General features: G+C 43.7%; 1 protein-coding gene across 3 annotated transcripts in view; it reads left to right on the forward strand.

Annotated features, from left to right (window-relative positions):
* DOCK9 (dedicator of cytokinesis 9) overlaps positions 1-18,860 on the forward strand; it is a 160,167-nt gene that overhangs the window by 21,222 nt on the left and 120,085 nt on the right. For all 3 annotated transcript variants that reach the window (XM_081082498.1, XM_081082499.1, XM_081082500.1), the window contains exon 2: positions 612-728. In XM_081082498.1, the coding sequence (XP_080938624.1) occupies positions 612-728 (117 nt within the window). The remainder of the gene's footprint in view (positions 1-611; positions 729-18,860) is intronic.

Consider the following 18,860-nt stretch of genomic DNA (forward strand, 5'->3'; position numbering starts at 1 on the left):
CTCGCCAGGGGTGACCCAAGACATGACTGGAAGTTCCACCAGAATCCATCGCCTCCTTTGTGTTTAAAGAATTAAGCAAGCACGACTATATATAGACAGAGTGCCACAAAGTGCCTTCTTTTTCTTTGAAAACAACTTTTATCTCTCGGTTCTGATTCTTCCTGGTAGCGAAACTAACACACTCTAATTATAGAAAAGTAGGAAAATGCAAACACATATACAGTAGAATTTAGAGTTCTTTAATCTTAAGAAATTGCTTGTGTCTATAAGAATGTTCCGCCCTAGCCAGTGTTGCTAAGTGGTTAGAGCGTTGGCCCAATCACCAAAGGTTCAAGGTTCAATTCCTGTTCAAGGGCACATACCTGGGTGGCAGGTTTGATCCCAAGCCCTGGTCAGGGGCATGAGGGAGGCAACCAATAACTATGTCTCTCTTGAATTGATCTCTCTCTCTCTCTCTCTCTCTCTCTCTCTCTCTCTCTCTCTCTCTTCACTCCTCCCTCCTTCCCTCCCTTCCTACCTCCTCTCTCTGAAAATCAATGGAAAAAATATCCTCATGTTGAGAATTAACAAAACAAAAATATTGTTTCAAGTCCTTATCTTTCACTTTCCAGGCCAAGCCAAAGCTGATTGAGCCCCTTGACTATGAAAATGTCATCGTCCAGAAGAAGACGCAGATCCTGAATGATTGTTTAAGGGAGATGCTGCTCTTCCCTTATGATGACTTTCAGGTAGGTAACTTTTCAGTTTCTGTAAAGAGAATCATGCAGTTGATCTTTACAATTATCATTTATCTATTGCTTTATTATTTGTTTAATTTAGGATTTTTAAAAGATGAAAAGATGATGTTATTTAAGGGGGGAAAATGTCATTATATTCTTCAGGCATTCTTTCATGAGTTGATTTTTTTAATGGCATTGTTTTTGCATATATATGCAGATGTGAATTTATATGTTATATATGTATGTATATGTATGTAAACATAAGCATATATACAACATAGATGTCATATATATAAGTGTGTGTGTGTGTGTGTGTGTATGTGTGTGTGTGTTTTATCTTGAATACAAGTACTATTCTGTGGGCTGCTTTAATGGGCAAGTGCCTCCTCTGTCTTGTGAGATTTATTTGGAGAGGAATTTAGATTTTTTTCCTAGTGCCTTAGAGTCTTAAGGTTGAGATTTGCTGGGGAGAAGCAGAGGATTTTGTCATGCATCCTTTTAGGGAAGTGCCATGAGAGAGGCTTTGAACTGTGTGTGAGCTCACAAAGAAGGGTTTTGGGGTAACAGGTGTGTCCTGATGCCTACCTCTCTGGTGCAGTGGCAGGTGCTGTTCTTTGGAGCTTAGTAGCTGCCAGCAGAGGACTCAGCACAGCTCCTGCTCTGAGCTGTCCTCTAGATTGTTGCCAGAAGCCTTTCAGATTATGGCCTGCGGCTGAATGACTCACAGGAACTCTGAGGGTAGTGAGGAGCTAGAACATTCTTCCTCCAGGAACCCCATACAGTGGTGTTAGATACCTCGTAACCTGGACTTACCTCAGTCTATTTGGAGGTCTGGTTACTTACCTCGCTCTCCTGGAACCTAATCGCCTTCTCTACCTTGAGGCTTCTCTATCTGATTCTTTTATTATTGAGCCCTGTCTTGTGTGAATTGAGCTGCCTTAGTTTTTTAACAACTTCATTGATGCCTTGTTGTTTAATTTTAAAAGTACTACATACTTGTAAACAAACAAAGAGGCACTATTGGAATACTTGACATTAAAAGCCTCCCCCACCACCTTCTTTCTAATCCCACTCTCAGAAAACCTATTATATACAATTCTGTGCATACTGAATTGTCTTTAGAAACTTCCATGTTAATGATAATTGTTGAATTATATTCCTTAACGTTTTCTTTCCCCACCAAATTTAAGAGACTTCAGTTTACAACAAGGCTGAGAATTTTCACAAATGTTCACTTTTTCTAACTTTTTAGAATGCATATGGAGAAAATTATTGTCCTTTAGATCTTCCCTGGAAAGTAAGGATTGCCATGGAAATGAAATTGACCATTAAGTACCGTAGTGTGATGCTGCTGCCAAAATGTGTTCTACTGATGAATGGTTTCAAATCACGCCTAAAAGGATGAGCCTTTGGAAACTTCACTGCATAGACTACCCAACTAAAGGACAAATGAAAGGAAACTTCAAAACCATGTCTCCTGCCTGTGATTTTGGCAGCAAATTAACATGAGACGTTAATCAGTTGATTACAAATGGCAATCCATGTTGACATATTTTTCCTGAAGTGTGCTCGGAGGAAGCTAAAGGTTATCTCACGTTTCTCTGAGCATGAAGTATGTATTATTCTTGGTATTAATTAGAGTAACAACATTATTTCAAGTTTTGTAGCCTAGAATGAAAAGTTGTATTTGCAGCCTTGAGATAAAGTTGCTTAAGAAGCAAACAAACCAAAGAAACAAGACATGGTTAATTTAATTTCATCTTTTATCCCAGAAACAAGGAACCTAAATGTTTAAGCAGTTGTAGAATCAAGTAATTGAAACTTTGAGAAAAAATGTCTTTGTCCTTTTCACCTGTATCTACTTCTCTCGGGATACCAGGCACAAATATTCTCGGGAAGGCCAAGAACTCACTGATGTTTTGCTGGCCAAGACTGAACCAGAAAGTGTTATTTTCTGTTTTGGGGAAGTTTATCCAAAGGTTAAGGAGCTTGAATTTTAGCTTTGATCCCCACCACAGTAATTGTGATGGTGTCTATTTAAATTTGGATGGTGTTATTTATTTTCTTGGAAACTCCTATTTTCCAATAAGTAAGGCCATTTGCACTGTGCTTTCTTGCCAGTTTGTCTTGGTAATTTCAGTAACTGTCTAATTAGCTGAATAAGCAAAATGTCTTAGCAATGTCACAGATTCCTTATGTCTGTCCAGGTTTTTATTTCCTTAGGCAGTATAGAGTAGAATTACTATTGTATTATTAGAGACAGGGAGCAACTTAGATCAGGTGAAAGTATTTTATTTCATATGGAAAAAGATAGCAAGTTGGATAACAAATGGGCCATATAGTGAGCAAAGTGCACGCTGGGGGTTGATTTGCAATGCTACACTTACTAGTTAAACAATATTCGGTAACTATTAAAAAAATAGAACATTATGTGAAGTTCTTTCAAATATATTCAGGGTAATAATCTACACTAATAAAAGACAAAGATGCTAATTGACCTGTACCTTTGCTATGCCCATCAGCCAATCAGAAGAGTATGCAAATTAACCCAACAATAATGGCTGTTAAATTTGCATACTGCAGGCGGGGTGGCACAGCACGAGCCGCCGCCCGCCTGCCTGCCGCCATCTGGACCTCCCGTGTGCCACCCGGGGTGGCGGGGCAGGGCAGCATGCTCCGCCGCCCGCCCCGCCGCCATCCCGGCCTGCCATCTGCGACCTGGGGAGCGGGCCTAAGCCAGCAGGTGGTTATTTCCCGAGGGGTCCCAGACTGTGAGAGGGCACAGGTCCGACTTAGGGACCCGCCCCTGCCAATGCACAAATTTTTGTGCACCGGGCCTCTAGTTTATTAAAATATAAATGTGGATAGTGATGATACATTTGTACCGTTCTTGAGGACAATGTTGGTATTGGTCAGCTCCTAAAATGAATCTTAGGGAGAGATTTGTTTGTGGGATGTAATTGCCTAAGTAAATGTGGATTTTAAAAAACAAAAGGACAATTTTCAGCTATCAGAATATTTATGAGTAAGGTTTTATTAGCCATGGCCAGAGACAGGAATGCTATGCTATATCCTTACTAGCCTGCTACACTTCTTTTTTCAGAATCAGACCTGGTATTTTGGGGTCTGTTCTGTTCTTTCCTTATCTTGGATTCGGGGTGCTCTTTGCCAATAAAATCTTCTCTTCTTTTCCATCCTTCTAGTACAGGGGTGGGGAATGTCTGGACCTCAGGCCGTATAAGGCCGGAGAAATCATTCGGTCTGCCCCTGCTAAGGCATTAGGGGTGAGTTAATTAAAGGTCTGACCAAATATAGCAGGCTGATTTTTAAATTGATAATTTTGTGTGGCCCACGAATGTTGTTGTAAATAGCCAAATAGCCTTTGGCAGAAAAAAGGTTCCCCACCCCTGTTGTAAAACCATCTCACCTTCTGAGGCCACTTTAATTCTCCCCTCCCCCCACTCTCTTATTTCCCTTAATGCTTACTGCCTTACACTGTGTACATTGATACCTAAGTACACTGGGCTTTTCACTAATGGCTCCCTACGCATACTGTGTCCAAGTGTCTCCACTGTGCTGTGGCCCTGAGGAAGGCTCAGGCACAGTGTTGGTGCCTCTCTAGGCTCCCTCCTGCCTGTCCACGTCCGCATCCACATAACCTCTGCACACTGGGTTCTAGGGTTGGGTACTTTTAGCTTCACTTAAAATGAGTAAAATTATTGTAAATATTGGGTAGTTTTCTTTGATTCAGGAAGTAAATATGAGTATCATTGAGCACATGTGGAAATGCCAGTAACTGGATTTGTAACACTTTTTGCCTGATCAGTGATTTGGATTGGTGGAAGTTGGATAATTTTTGAAATAAAAGAATGGAGGTGAAACAGTCTTAAAAGGCGTATATCTTCTGATAGCTTACAAACCTTTATTCTGAGAACTTACTTTTCCATGGGTACATTGTAGGTAAACTTTATTGGGCAAGTTAGATAGATAGAGATGATAACCTTTTTGGTTAAAATGTTTTAGATCAAGAAATATAAGTTGATTTGTTGCTTATGAAATGACAACTTTATATATAACTGAAAGTAAGGCCCAGGAATCCTCCCTTTCCTATCAGAGACATAGAATTCAGTGTGGGTCTGCCCATAGATTTCCAATCATCATTCTCCTTCAAGGGAAGTCCTTTGCCAGATGCTGCTGCTGCTACTGCTGGGACATTCTTAACTGTTGTCATCAATTCACTGAATCTACAGCTGGCTTTTTGAGCTCTTGCATCCTGGGTTGTTGCATAGCTTACTAATGTTTGTGTAGTTATTAAAGTGTTGGAATATGGAGAAGGTAGTAAATAGTAAAAAAGTATGTTGGGAAGCAATTTATGGATATCATTTATATAGTATAAATATTAGACTTTGGTGTGTGATATGAACTAACAAGGGATACTGTTTGTATGGAAGGAATAAAAGAACATGTTGTATCTCACTTCTGGGGCTATATCCAAAAGAATTGAAAGTAGGGACTCAAAGAGGTATTTATGCACCTAGGTTCATAGCAGCATTATTTACAATAGCCAAAAGGTGGAAACAACCCAAATATTCATTGATGCATGAGTGGATAACCAAATGTGGTAGATGCACACAGTGGAATAAGATATAGCCTTAAAAAGGAAGGAAATTCTGACATATACCACAACATGGGTAAACCTTGAGGACATTATGTTAAGTGAGATAAGACAGTCAAAAAAGGACAAATATTGAATGATTCCACTTACACAGGTTCTGATTCATAGAGATAGAAAGTGGAATGGCAATTGCCAGGGGTTGGGGGAGAGGGAGTGGGGAGTTATTGTTTAATGGGTACACAGTTTCAGTTCTGCAATATGAAAAGAGTTCGGTGGAAGGTCAGTGGTGATGGCTGTACAACAATGATAATGCCACTGAACTGTATACTTAAAAATGGTTAAGATGATAAATTTTATATTATATGGATGTTTTAGCACAGGTTTTTATGTGTGTTTTTTAAGAGCATGTTACGGGATTTCTGTGCTATGTGGATGTGAAATTGTTGTCATCCTTAAAGCTGTGTGTAAAGTCAAAATGAGGAGAGATTTCTAAGGTGCTCTTTCTACTGGTACTTCATAGAGTATTATCAACGTCAAATCTCTTAGCAAAAGAATTTTAAAGGAAAGATGGGAGTATAAAGCAAAGATTATTAATAATTGGCAATCCTAGAAATGTTCACTTTTGAAAATGTATGGATACAGGAGAATCCTCGTGTTCTCAGCATTGTATAGAAAAGTGTGGTTAATCCATTTCCCTTTAAATAACATCCTGATTTTTATTTTTCTTCTGTTTCTTTTCCTCTTCGACTTACATGAGGCTGATAATGATCTACAAACCACTGGCCTGAAAAGGAAGCCAGGCCCCGCTATTGACAAAGGGTCTGGAAGTCTCTGATCTCATTTCCCATCTGTTTTTTTAAAAAGAATTTTCTTTTTCTACAGGGTTTTGTCCTCACTTTTTATTATATGCTGCCAAAAAATTACCTCAATACTTTGTTTTGAGCTTTTGATTGGAAAGTGGTTTTTTAAAATAAATTCCTAGAAATTTTCATCAGTTGGAATTCAGTGGCCAACAATGTAACTTTCTGTGAACATTGTGGTTTCTGGGATATTCATGCCCAGGACTGTACCTTCCTGAAAAACCTGGATAAGTAATATTTCTGAATTGATATTGGCCAGAGCTTCAGGAGATGAGCATTTTAATTTTAATTCAAGTCTGATGCCTTTTACAGAAAACAGGGGCAGATTGTTCTTTTATAATCAAATATGCCTTAAAAAAGAAAAGCGTGTTTTTCAGATAGCACTGATCAGCTGAGTTGAAGAGAGTGTCGATTTAGCTTATAGTTTATGGTTATTCTCCTTGTGCAGAGGGCTCAGCCTGGAGATGTTTAGCAGTATAAATATATGATACAGTTTCTGCTTTCAAGTTGCTCAAAACTTAGGAGAGGAGGTAATTAATATTAGTAGTAAGGAAGAGAATGTGACCAGTGTCGTGGCATAAACAGGGGCCCATAGGAATTTATTCTATTGAGTGAGATAGTGGGACATTCAGGTGCTGAGAGTCCTTTCAGTGTTGGAAATGCAGAAGCCCAGCCTCAGAGAGAAGGCGGGGTTCACCACAGAAATGTTAGAGTAGCCCAAGGGGTTATGAGCATGAGAGTGCTGATGGGGCCCCCATTTTGGGGGGTACCTTCACTGAAAAGAAGGGAGGTGGGAAGCAGAGACAGGAAGTAAGAACAGAACCAGGAAACTCGGGGTTTTGGAAGGCAGCAAGAGCAGGTAGAGGAAGGCAGGCAGACTGAGCAGCAGTCACACACGCCTGGCTGATGGGGTGGGAGGAAGGTCCTTAGAGTCAGTAACTGTCTTTGCCAATGAAGATATTTTCTAGCCAAGGCTGAAGAAGTGAGTGGGTTCAGCACAGAGATTAGCGTTAAATAGTAGAAGAGAGAAGGAATCATTTGGCTCAGCAATAACAAGAAGTTTTTATCAGGATTGGGGAGATGCGAGAATGGGCTAAGGAGGAAAGTCCAGAAATGAAGAAGAGATTGAAGATGCAAGATATAATGGGGATGTCTTTTGAGGCAAGATGCTTTAGCGATGGGGACTTTGGGGGGAAGAATTCAGGAAAGAGAGGAGAAAGAGTTCTATCTCTGAACTGAAAAGAGAGGACTGGATATTGGGAAATTTAGAGGTGAATTGGGCTCAGGTGAGGTGCAGCCTCGGGGAGAGTAAGGAGGGTTTGGAAAGCAGGCTATGGGGAAAAGGATGGGGAGGAGCCTGGCTGGTGTGGCTCAGCCGTTGAGCATCGACCAAGGAACCAAGAGGTCATAGGTTCGATTCCCACTCAGGGCACATACCTGGGTTGTGTGCGTGCAGGAGGCAGCTGATTGATGATGTTTCTCTCTCATAGATGTTTCTATCTCTCTATCCCTCTCCCTTCCCTATCTCTAAAAATCAATAAAAACATTTTTAAAAATCTTCATTAAAAAGAAAGAAGAAGGATGGGGAGGAGTAACAGGAAGTCATCAGATAGCATTCCCTCTGCTGTGACCAGGGCCACAGCTCGCACCCTTTCTTGCCGAGTTAATGCAAGAGTCTCCTGTCAAGTCTTCTGGGTGCTGTCCTTGCTCCCTCAGCCTATCCTGACAGAGTAGCCAGAGTGATTGTTTAAGTAGTTTAAAGGGCAGGTCACATGCCATCGCTCCTGTGTTTAGAGTCCCTTAGTGAAGGCCCTACCGTGGTCTGAAGGGTCCGAGTCTACCCACTGCCTCTCTGACTGGCCCCCATTCCCCTCCCCACTCTCATCTGCAGCCACACTGGGCCCCACGGAGGGGGGAGGGGCTCCTATGTCACTCCTGCCTCAGGGCCTTTTCTCGGGTGTTCCCTCTGTCTGGTACATTCTTTACCTAGCTGTCCCTCACCTCCTACAAACCTTTTCCCAGGTCTTACCTGCTCAGTGAGGCCCTTGCCACTGCCATACCCTCCAACCCCCTTAGGCGTTCCTGGCCCCCTTTACCTTGCTTGGTTTTATTTTTCTCACTGCATTGCCTATCTGCTTCTAACATACTTATTTACATGTTTATTGTTCATTCATGTGAATGCCACACAGATAGAGGAAGAATTAAACCAAGATGATATCTTATGACAGAGATAGCTTAAGCAGGTGGAGATGTATGTATACTGTATCTATAGCAGTCATTGAATATTGTTCTTTATTATAACTTATTTGTAACTATAAGACTTTATTTTCTCCCCAAATAGAAAATAAAATCTCTATGAGAGTAGCAGACCATAATTATTTGGTTTTTATTACAAACCATCGTTTTTTGAAAATTCACCTCTGCATTTGCTAGAGTTCCTACAACAGGGTTTTATCCATGGTGGGCACTAAATATGTATTGAAGAAATGGATGGTTTGGGATCTTGGCACCAGCTTCCTTTGAGGTTGTAAGAGCATAGATCAGGAGTAGAAGAGAAGGAGAGACACAATATGTATGCATGCAAAAACAAAAAGCAAAAGTCCTTAAAGAAAAAGAAAATCTAGGCTTTGGCCTCAGAACTATGAGATGCCATTTAACATATTACCAGGTACAAAATCTTTTGGGTCCACAACCTGCAGGGGTCCTGCTGTTTCCGCACCTCTGCCTTTTTCCTCCAGGGTTGCGTGGCGGAGCCTGGCCACTGCCAACTGTGTCCTGTGTGGGTTTGAGCAGCCTGTGTCAGCAGCACCTTGAGTGTGTGCATGAAATCCAGAGGGGACAGATGAAGTTCAGCAAGGTCCCCTGATGTTAGAAGCCCTCGAATCAGGCCTTCCCCATCTGCTTAGCATTTTATCTGCAAAGCATAATCTCTGCTCCGTGGGGTTTAAAATAAGAGTTTGGATGGCATCCCAGGAGCAGCAATGCTGCTCTGAACAAGACCAGTGAGGTGGTGTGCTGGTAAATGCAAGGGATTTGAGTGAAATGCTGTTGGATGCACCAGTGAAACCTTACACATGAATGAGGGGCACATGGGGGAGTGTGTGTTCTGAAAGGGAAGTTCATTGGTATACATATTGCAATATGTAAATAGTGGGCATGGTTTAACATGAAGCATTTTCACTATGCTACCATTCACAAAAAGGTATGGTCTCTTTAGCAACTAGAATTGTGTTCTAAAGACATACAGCACCATACACAGACAACTAGAAAACCAAAGAAACTATGCTTGCTCATACCTCCCTTAAGGTTATGTTGCTGAGTGGAATGCAGATGACTCAGAGGGATGGTAGATGCTCTGGGTGATAGGGTCAGTGGCAAGATCCAAGACTTAGTTATGTGACCCTAGATGTTAGCCCCAGGTCTGTCGGTTACTAATCTGGCTATTTGGAATAGCAATAAACCCTCCTAAAAGTCACTTTTCTTAATTGGTAATTCAGAGACAACGTTTGCCCTAAAATTTGGATCCTCACAGATGGATGAGAATCCAATGAGATCTGACCGTTCGGGAAAGCTCTTTGTGTACCTGGCTGATGTCCTCCTGTTGGGAGGGAGCTGAGGGGCTAGGGTTCTTATTGCAGCCTTCTTCCTCTGGTCTAGGTAACATAGTTTTATTTTTGAGGATAGCAGTTTTAATTGCAAAGCCATGTCATATGGAACAGGCTGAGTCCCTTACTAGGGAGCTGGGCCTACCACTTGTCCTCTGAATGACCCAAAGGCCACTCCTGGTTTTCTGGATACCACCCCCCAAAACACACTCTCCTCACTTGTGCAGTGGTATTCATGAAGAGATTAAAAACAAGCTTCTTTGTAATACCAAACCAAACATAAGCCAAAAGGTAATCTCTTTTGAAAGGATGAGTCTGCTCACTCAGGGTTCTGAACATTGAACTTATTTGGTTATGGTTTTCTGCATTTGAACAGGCAATTATAATGTACTAGAGGCCCAGTGCACAAAAATCTGTGCACACCGGGGAGATTGGGGGGGTCCCTCAGCCTGGCCTGTGCCCTCTCGCAGTCTGGGACCCCTCGGGAGATAATGCCCTGCTGGCTTAGGCCTGCTCCCTGGTGGCAGAGGGCAGGCCCAATCCCTAGATGCAGCCCCTGGTCGGGCTCAGAGCAGGGCCGATTGGGGAGTTGGGGCGCTGCCGCCTGTCATGCACAGAGCAGGGCGGATTGGGAGGTTGTGATGCCACCCTCAGTCACGCTCAGGGTAGGGCCGATTGGGGGGTTGGGGCACCTCCCCCTGTCACACTCAAGGCAGGGTTGATGGGGAGGTTACGGCGCCACCTCCTGTCACGCACAGAGCAGGGCCAATCAGGGGGTTGGGGCTCCTTACCCTGTCACACACGGAGCAGGGTCGATCAGGGGGTTGGGGAGCTCCCCCCTGTCACGCACAGAGCAGGGCCCATCAGGGGGTTGGGGAGCTCCCCCCGTCACTCACAGAGTAGGGCCGATAGGGGAGTTGGGGCACCGCCCCCTGTCACACACAGATCAGGGCGGATCAGGAGGTTGGGGCGCCACCCTCTATCACCCACAGAGCAGGGCCGATCAGGGGGTTGAGGCGCCACCACTGTCACATTCAGGGCAGGGCCGATGGGGGAGGTTATGGCTCTACCCCGTCACACACAGAGCAGGCCGGGGGGGGGGGGGGCGGGGGGGAGGGGTTGGGGCGCCGCCCTCTATCACCCACAGAGCAGGGCCGATCAGGGGGTTGGGGCGCCACCACTCTCACACTCAGGGCAGGGGCGATGGGGAGGTTATAGCTCTACCCTGTCACACACAGAGCAGGGCCGATCAGGGGCTTGGGGCGCCGCACCCTGTCACACACAGAGCCGCAGGGCGATCAGGGGGTTGTGGAGCTCCCCCATATCAGGCACAGAGCAGGGCTGATCAGGGGTTTGGGGCGCCTTCCCCTGTCACCAACAGAGCAGGGTGAATAGGGAGGTTGTGGCCCCGCCCCCTGTCACACACAGAGCCGCAGGGCGATCAGGGGGTTTGGGTGCTGCCCCCTGTCACGCTGATCCCGGTGCCAGGAGGCCTCTCGGCTCCGCTGATCCCGGTGCTGGGAGGCCTCGCGGCTCCGCTGATCCCGGTGCTGGGAGGCATATTACCCTTTTACTATATAGGATAGAGCCCTGGTGCATGCGTGGAGCTGGCTGGTTTGCCCTGAAGGGTGTCCTGGATCAGGGTGGGGGTCCTCACTGGGGTGTCTGGCCAGCCTGGGTGAGGGGATGATGGCTGTTGCAGCTGGTCACACACCCTTCAGGGTGGGGGTCCCCACTGGGGTGCCTGGCCAGTCTGGGTGAGGGGCTGAGGGCTGTTTTCAGGCTGGTGGGTGACTGAAGCTCCCAACTGCTCCTTTTTTTCTTTTCTTTTTTTTATTGTGGGCCAGCTTTAGCTCTGGCTCCAGCTCTGAGGCCTCTGCTGCTGAAAGCAGGTATCTGGTTTGTTTGGGTTCTATAATCGAAACAATGTATAACTCCAGCTCTGAGATCCCAGCTTGCTGAAAGCAGGTTTCTGGGGTTTTGTTTAGCTTCTATATTTGTAACTATGTTTCAAACTGCAGGCTCAGAGGCCGGCAAGGCAGGCGGGGAATGTTGGTTTCCTCCGTCACTGAAGCAAACAAGCCTCATGTTAGTTTCAAGCTGCCTGGCTGCTGGCTGCCATCTTGGCTGGCAGTTAATTTGCATATCACCCTGATTAGCCAATGGGAAGGGTAGCGGTCGTATGCCAATTACCATGTTTCTCTTTTATTAGATAGGATAATTGGTGGGTTTGAAAAGGTAGCAGAATAAATTTTTTATGACTCCTAAAGGTCTACTGAAATTTTTAAATGTACATGATATTTTAGGAAACAGGACATTATGCAGAAGCTCCGTGCTGTCTCACCAGTTGCTGAAACCCTGTCTAATTTGGAACCTCAAGGGATCGCACAACTAAATAGAATAATCTCCATTAGAAAAAATCTGCCCATTCACTCAGCAGACATTTATGTGGTGCCAGATGTTGTTATGCTGGGTGTTGGAGAAGCAAAGGTGAATAGTATAATCGGAGGTTCTCAAGTCTAAAAGGAGATACAGGAAGGTTTTTGAGTAATTTCAGCAGAATGACACACATGCTCATTGAGGGCAGTGGCTGCAGGAGTCCTGAGGTTGGTATGAGCAGCTCTGCAGCCGGGCAGTGGGGTCGGTGCATTAGGGCGTCAGAAGTACCCCGTGTTGGAGGGGCGAGTCAGAAGTACCTCGTGTGCTCGAGGGGTGGAGAAGGACAGGAGAAGAGTCAGGAAACGTCAGTACGGCTGATCTTGGAAGGTCTTAGGTCCTGTTGAGGAGTTTGGACTTTGTTCTGGTGACAGTGAGAGTCATTGAAAACTTTTAATCTGAGGCGTGATGCTACCATATCAGAGTTTTAGAAAGATGACTGGCAGCTGTGCAGAGAATGGATAAGAGGGATGATAGAAGGAAGGCGGGCATTCCAGTCAGGGAGGGTGCTGCACTGAGGTTCCTACAAGAGCACCCTCATTCTGTGTGTTGTCATAGGGATGTACAGCAAAGAGAGGCGTTGACCTCACAGGATGACACTTGAGTGAATGGAGAAAGGCAGTTAAAGATGGAAGCTTCAGGACCGTGCAGGAGCCAGTGAAGAGGAGCTGTTAGAAACAGATAGAGAGATGTCCGTTTCCCTGCACGTATTCAAGGCTCGGCCCTTGTATGGCTTTAATTAGTTCCTTGGGAGTTGTTTTTGTTTTTTTGTTGTTGTTGTTAGATCCCTCAGAAACCCAAATAGAATTCCTTCTCCAGCTCTAGACCCTTCCCTTGTCCCATGCTTTGTCCATGTTCTTAATTATTAGTGAATTAAACATTGAAAATTCTCAGGAAACTGTTTGCCTGAAATTGGAAGTGTCTGATCTTAATAGAACATGTTGGTCAGCTGCCAAGACGTGATCTGGCAGCGAGCCGTGGGGCACACCCTGTGTGGACTGCAGTTCCCAGCCGCGTGTGGGACTGCGCCCTCTGCAAAGCAAGTCATCTGCTCTGAAACAACGCATCTGCCAGATATTTGGGAAGGCGTCCTTACTGCTGTGCTCAGTAAGTCGCAGTCATGTTTAATGTGGCCCTGGATACAAAACGTTTAATGTACAGGCAAACCCAGCCGGGAGTGTTTCTGCAGACATCAAAGGGACCCAACTCCACAGACAAGGGAGGCACCTGTGGTTTGGCTCAGGTCTAGAGACGAAAGGAAGGAGGCGTTGGGAGCCATCTCTCTAACAGGGAGTAGTTGAAAATCCGAGGTAACTTTAGAACATTGAAGTGGACACTATCCACTTGGCCCAGTTGGCCCAGTAAAAATTCAACTCAGAGCTTAATCTTTAGTGAGGGAGATGGGCCAGGCCTGAGGGAAGCCGTCTAAAGAGCTCTCAGTCTTACCTAGCCCACCTGAGCTCTCATTTCTGACAGCATCCTCTCCCCTCACGGCACTGAGCTCTGGCCCCCCCTACCCCTGCCGCAAGGATGCCCTTCTCCTGACAGATGATTGCATCAAGCTCTCAATGGTTTGAAGGGATAGTGCTATTAAATAAATTAAACACAAAAATAAACACTAGTGCCGATGCTTTATATGGAATTACAAACAGGAGGGGTTGACTGCTAAGGGAAGATAGTCTATGTTTGAGCCTAAGGGTAGATTGGGGTTGACCAGGCTCTGAGATCTGTGGGCTTCTCCATCCAGCAGGTCAGCAGAATGGCTCTTGGGCCTTCTTCTCTGACTTCAGGCCATCTGCACCTTCGAGGTAAGGCAGCAGGCACCTAGGACATTTCCCTGCACTCTGTTCTGCAGCCATGTGGCTACTGGCCAGTTAGAAGAGGACCCTCTTCCTTCATCTAACTCAGCTGTTCTGTTTAGGACACTAGAAGCCATCTCTCCCTGTTTCAAAGCCTGCACTCCTTCTGGCTGCCCCGCGATGTTTGTTTTCTGTCTGAGGCAGGACACTCCCAGCCCTCCCAGCCCTATGCTCCTTTGAACAGGAGAGACGGGGGAGACAGTCTGTGGTGGATCCACACAGCTGGCTCAGGTTGCAGCCCACCCACTTCTCTGGAATATTGTCTTTAGCTCATTGTTCATGTGGTCCCAGGAGCAGGGAGGGCCATTGTTTCAGTCTCTTAATCAAAACCCTATAAAATAAGATAGTTTAAATACCCAGTGGATGTGCGTACTTCCCATCAGGAGTTAAGAAGGCTGTTTTGTTATAGTTTCATGCTTATGGTAAAATGATAAAAAAAAAATAAAAATCCAGTGCCATATGGGTTTCAAGGGTTAGAAAAATAAAGAAATGATGAAATAAAGAAAGCATGTCTTTGTTAACACTCATACCTCTATTTATTTGAGTCTTTATGGTGAATCTTCCCTCCTTTTAATCTGACAATTCCTTTTATTAAACAAAATAAATGGGGACTATAAATCAGAGCTGTTCCAGTATTACTTTTTTTTCCTGGATGTCTTTTATGTTCTGGTGGCTCACTGAGCAATGCATAGCACTAACATAAACCATTCGTGTGAGACAGACTTAGAATTCCATGTTCACAGAACTGTGGAATTTTTAAACCACAAAGGAAACCTGGAAATCCTGAAAACCTCTTGATTTTATGCATGTGGAAAGTTAAAACTTTCCCCCAAGATCACACAGTTAATTAGAGGCAGAGCTCAGATGAGAACTCAGGTTTCCTGGCTCTCAATCCAAACCGCTTTCCAATATCACTTCTCAAATTCTTCCATAGGAAGCTTAATTAAATTATGTGCTTCACGGTGCTCGTGGTTTGAAACACAAGCTTCTTCGTATCCCAGCCTCAGAGGGGTCAAGGTAGTGTGTTGTCTAGCACTGACGGAAGGAAGACAGAGCCTTGACCAGATGGGGTCAGGAATTTTGATAGTAGAGGGGGATTCCAAGCTGAAGCTGAAGAAACAGGGTTGCAGCAGGCCATGAGGGAAGAGAAATGGGTGACGAAGTAGAGGGGTGGGAAATGCCAGGAAGGCCCAGGTGTGGAGGCCTGATACCTCTGCACATTCCCTTTAGGTGGCCCATGGCTCTGCCTCCCTGGGGTAAGCATCCAGATGTGGCTCATAGACAATCAGATTATCTCAGTTTTTGGAGGCAGTCATTTGAACCAAGAGAAAATAAAAGTTTTTAAAATAAAAAAGCATCTATTTGAAATTTGTTATTCCAAATTAGATTTTCAGATCACTATTAAATTTTACTCTTCATATTCTGCTGGGGTGAGGGGGGGCGGGGATGCGGGGACAACGTTGTACTTCTTCATCTCATTCCATTGGAGAAGAAAAGTCTTATACGGATTTACTTGGGGCTCTCAGGTGTTTGTGCATCATTATATAAGGCCTTTGGGGGAGGACTTCACCCCTTACTTTCTCTTCTTTAGCAGTTCAGTTATCCTTTTCAATTACTCCAAAATTTTGTGGAATTCCTCATAAGACTCCTGCCCATACTTGGCCACGGTAATTAAGGATTCTGTGTCAAAGACCACCAGTGTTTAACCTAAGTAATAGTACTGACCAAATATAGATGATTTTTAAAATTATTATAGTAGTTAGAAGAGGGCCTTTAATTTTAAATTGTTTTGTACTGTGAGATTTATATCCCAATGGTTGTCTATGTTTAGATTTAATTTTCAGGTCTTATCACACTTCATAATGTGAAATGTTTTTCCCTTCCCACTTGCAAATGTAGAAAGTTACTTAGTCAGAAGCTACTAAGCTTTCTTAGTAGAATGGAAATCGTATCTTTCCAAATATAAAAATAAAACTGATAGTCTATGAATGTCCAACCTTGATACTGATTTATATAAAGTGGACACAGACCCATCTTTTAGAAGGAATATGATTTTAACTGATAGAAAAGTAAAAAAAAAAAAAAAAAAGAATACCATAACCATGTAAAAGAAAATTAAGCTAATTTTTAAAGAAGGGCTTTAATGTTCATGGAGTATATCTTGGTCTTGATTTGAATTCTGTTATAAACCAGATTAATAAAACTATAGAAATTTAACGTGAATTGATTTGGCATACAGTTGACTATTACCCGAATGTAACTTTTAATACATAAAAATGTATGGAGAAATTAAAACAGAAAATCACTTATGCTATAGACTTCCCTTGTCAATTTTTATAATATATCAGAGAACTTTTATAGTAATATAAAAAAATGTGCAAGTAATGGATAATTATTGGTAGGTTTCTATTTCTTTCTCCATTGTCTATTTTATTCATTTATTTATTAAGTACTTGGCACAGAGATACAAATAGAAAGATGCATCTCCTGCCCTCGGAGGAATCCACAGTCTGGTAGGGCAAAAAAAGATGTGCCTGCAAGAGACTTTTGTATAATGGAACCAGAGATGATGAGCTATCAGACAAGCCATCATGGTCTAGCAGTGGTTGGCAAACTCATTAGTCAACAGAGCCAAATATCAACAGTACAACGATTGAAATTTCTTTTGAGAGCCAAATTTTTTAAACTTAAACTATATAGGTAGGTACATTTTTATTAACTTAATTAGGGTACTCCTAAGGCTTAGGAAGAGCCACACTCAAGGGGCCAAAGAGCCTCATGTGGCTCGAGAGCCGCAGTTTGCCGATCACGGGTCTAGGGGCAGTTTTTCACTTTGTAAGTCCAAAGACTGGGTTTGGACAATATAACCAGAATTATTTAGGCTCGGATGAATTCACTTGTGGTAGCCAAGCCCGCAAGAGAATATTTAAAAATGTGCATTCAGAACTGGAATTAATAAGCAAATCAGGATGTATTCATTGGCTGTGTGTTCTCTCTAACTAGTGAAGTCTAAATGGGGATCACATTATAAACAAGTGGGTTGTTGAGGCTGGACTTAGAGCCAAGGCAATGAGTGGGAGACCTTGGCAACTGGTGGTATTACACGGTGACTTCTCGTTGGTGCCAAGTCCTGTAGCCCCGCCCCCCCCCCCCCCCCCCCCCCCCCCCGCCCATGGGTCCCTGCCTGATGGATCCCAGCCTTTTCTTTTAAAGATACTGAGAAAAGTGCTCTGGTTCAAAGCCCGTTTCTTTCTGTTGGCTCATTCTTTCCCCAGATGAATTAAAACCACTGACTAGCCTGTGGGTTGGTGGGGTTTTAGTGTTGTTTAATTCAAATTTAGAGTTCTAGGAAGTTTTTCCTTTGACATAGAATGATTTTTCAGTTCTAGGATTTAATGGGTTTGTTTCTTTTGTGTGTGTGCAAAGAGCTAACCACATTTATTATGTCTTGATTTTGTCCTTTTAACTTTCCAAGGGTAAGCTTCTCTCCAAGTTTCAAGTGTATGCAGTACAAATACGATGTAGCTTAAGCATCTTTGCCTCAGGACACATCTTTTAAAAATATATTTTATTGATTTTAGAGAGAGGAAGGAAGAGGGATAGAGAGATAGAAACATCAATGAGAAGCATACATCGGCTTCCACCTGCATGTCCCCTACTGGAGGTTGAGCCTGCAACCCAGGCATGTTTCTTGACCCAGAATTGAACCACAACCTCCTGGTTCATGGGCTGATGCTCAACCATTGAGCCATACTGGCCAGGCAGTACACATTTTCTTGATGTCCTCTTCTCCTCCATGTCAAATTTAGACTCCCCTACTCTTTCCTCTCTTACCAGCTGGTGTATCTGTGCTCTTTTTTCTCATACCCTCCTGCAGTACTTATCACACTCTAATAATTTATTTCCTCTGTCATCAGACTGTAAACTCTGTAAGAACTACATTTTATCTAATGTGGTGTCTCAATGCTAGTTCATTGTCTGTTGGTAAAAAGTAGGGATCCAGTAGAGGGAGGAAGGGGGGAGAGAAGGAAGGGAAAGAGGGATGGATGGATGGATGGATGGATGGATGGATGGATGGATGGATGAATGGATGGAGTGATATTTATACTGAGCCTTACGTGATCAGTAGACTGTTCTTTGGGAAGAGAAGCCACTATAGTCTATTCTCTAGGTCTAGCAGACACTTTTCTCTTACTTGCCCGTGCTTAGGACACTGATTGAATAGAGGGTAAGTATGGAAACCAGATTGCAGTGTATCCCCTCCATGCTTCTGTCCTAACCTATAGTGTGATTCGCATTTGAAAGATATTTCCATGAAAATGGCAGTATTCTCCAATACTTTAATCAGGAGATGTTCCTAGCCTCTTACAGTCTTATTACAGTTATCTATTGCTGAATTGCCCCAAAGTCTAGTAAGACAATAATTTATTGTTTCTCATAATTCTGAAATCTGGTTAAGGCTAAGCTGGGTAGTTCTGCTTTATTTAGAGTCTATGGGGGCTGGGATGTCCAAGATGACTTTTTCACTTGACCAGGATAGCTGGAACCAGCTGGAGGCTGGTGGGGCATCTTTCTATATACGGCCTCTCCATATGACTAGCTTGAACTTGTTCACAGCATGTGGTGATATCAGGTGGTGAATCTTTTAATATGCTCGTTGTCTTTCAAGAAGGAAGAATCAGAAGCTTCCAGTTCTCCTAAAGGCTAGTCTTGGAACTGGCACAAGTTCCCTTCTACCTCATTTTACCCGTGTTAAACAGCCCAGA

This window comes from Myotis nattereri (genome assembly GCF_964212035.1).
Source record: "Myotis nattereri genome assembly, chromosome: 2".
NCBI lineage: Eukaryota > Metazoa > Chordata > Mammalia > Chiroptera > Vespertilionidae > Myotis > Myotis nattereri.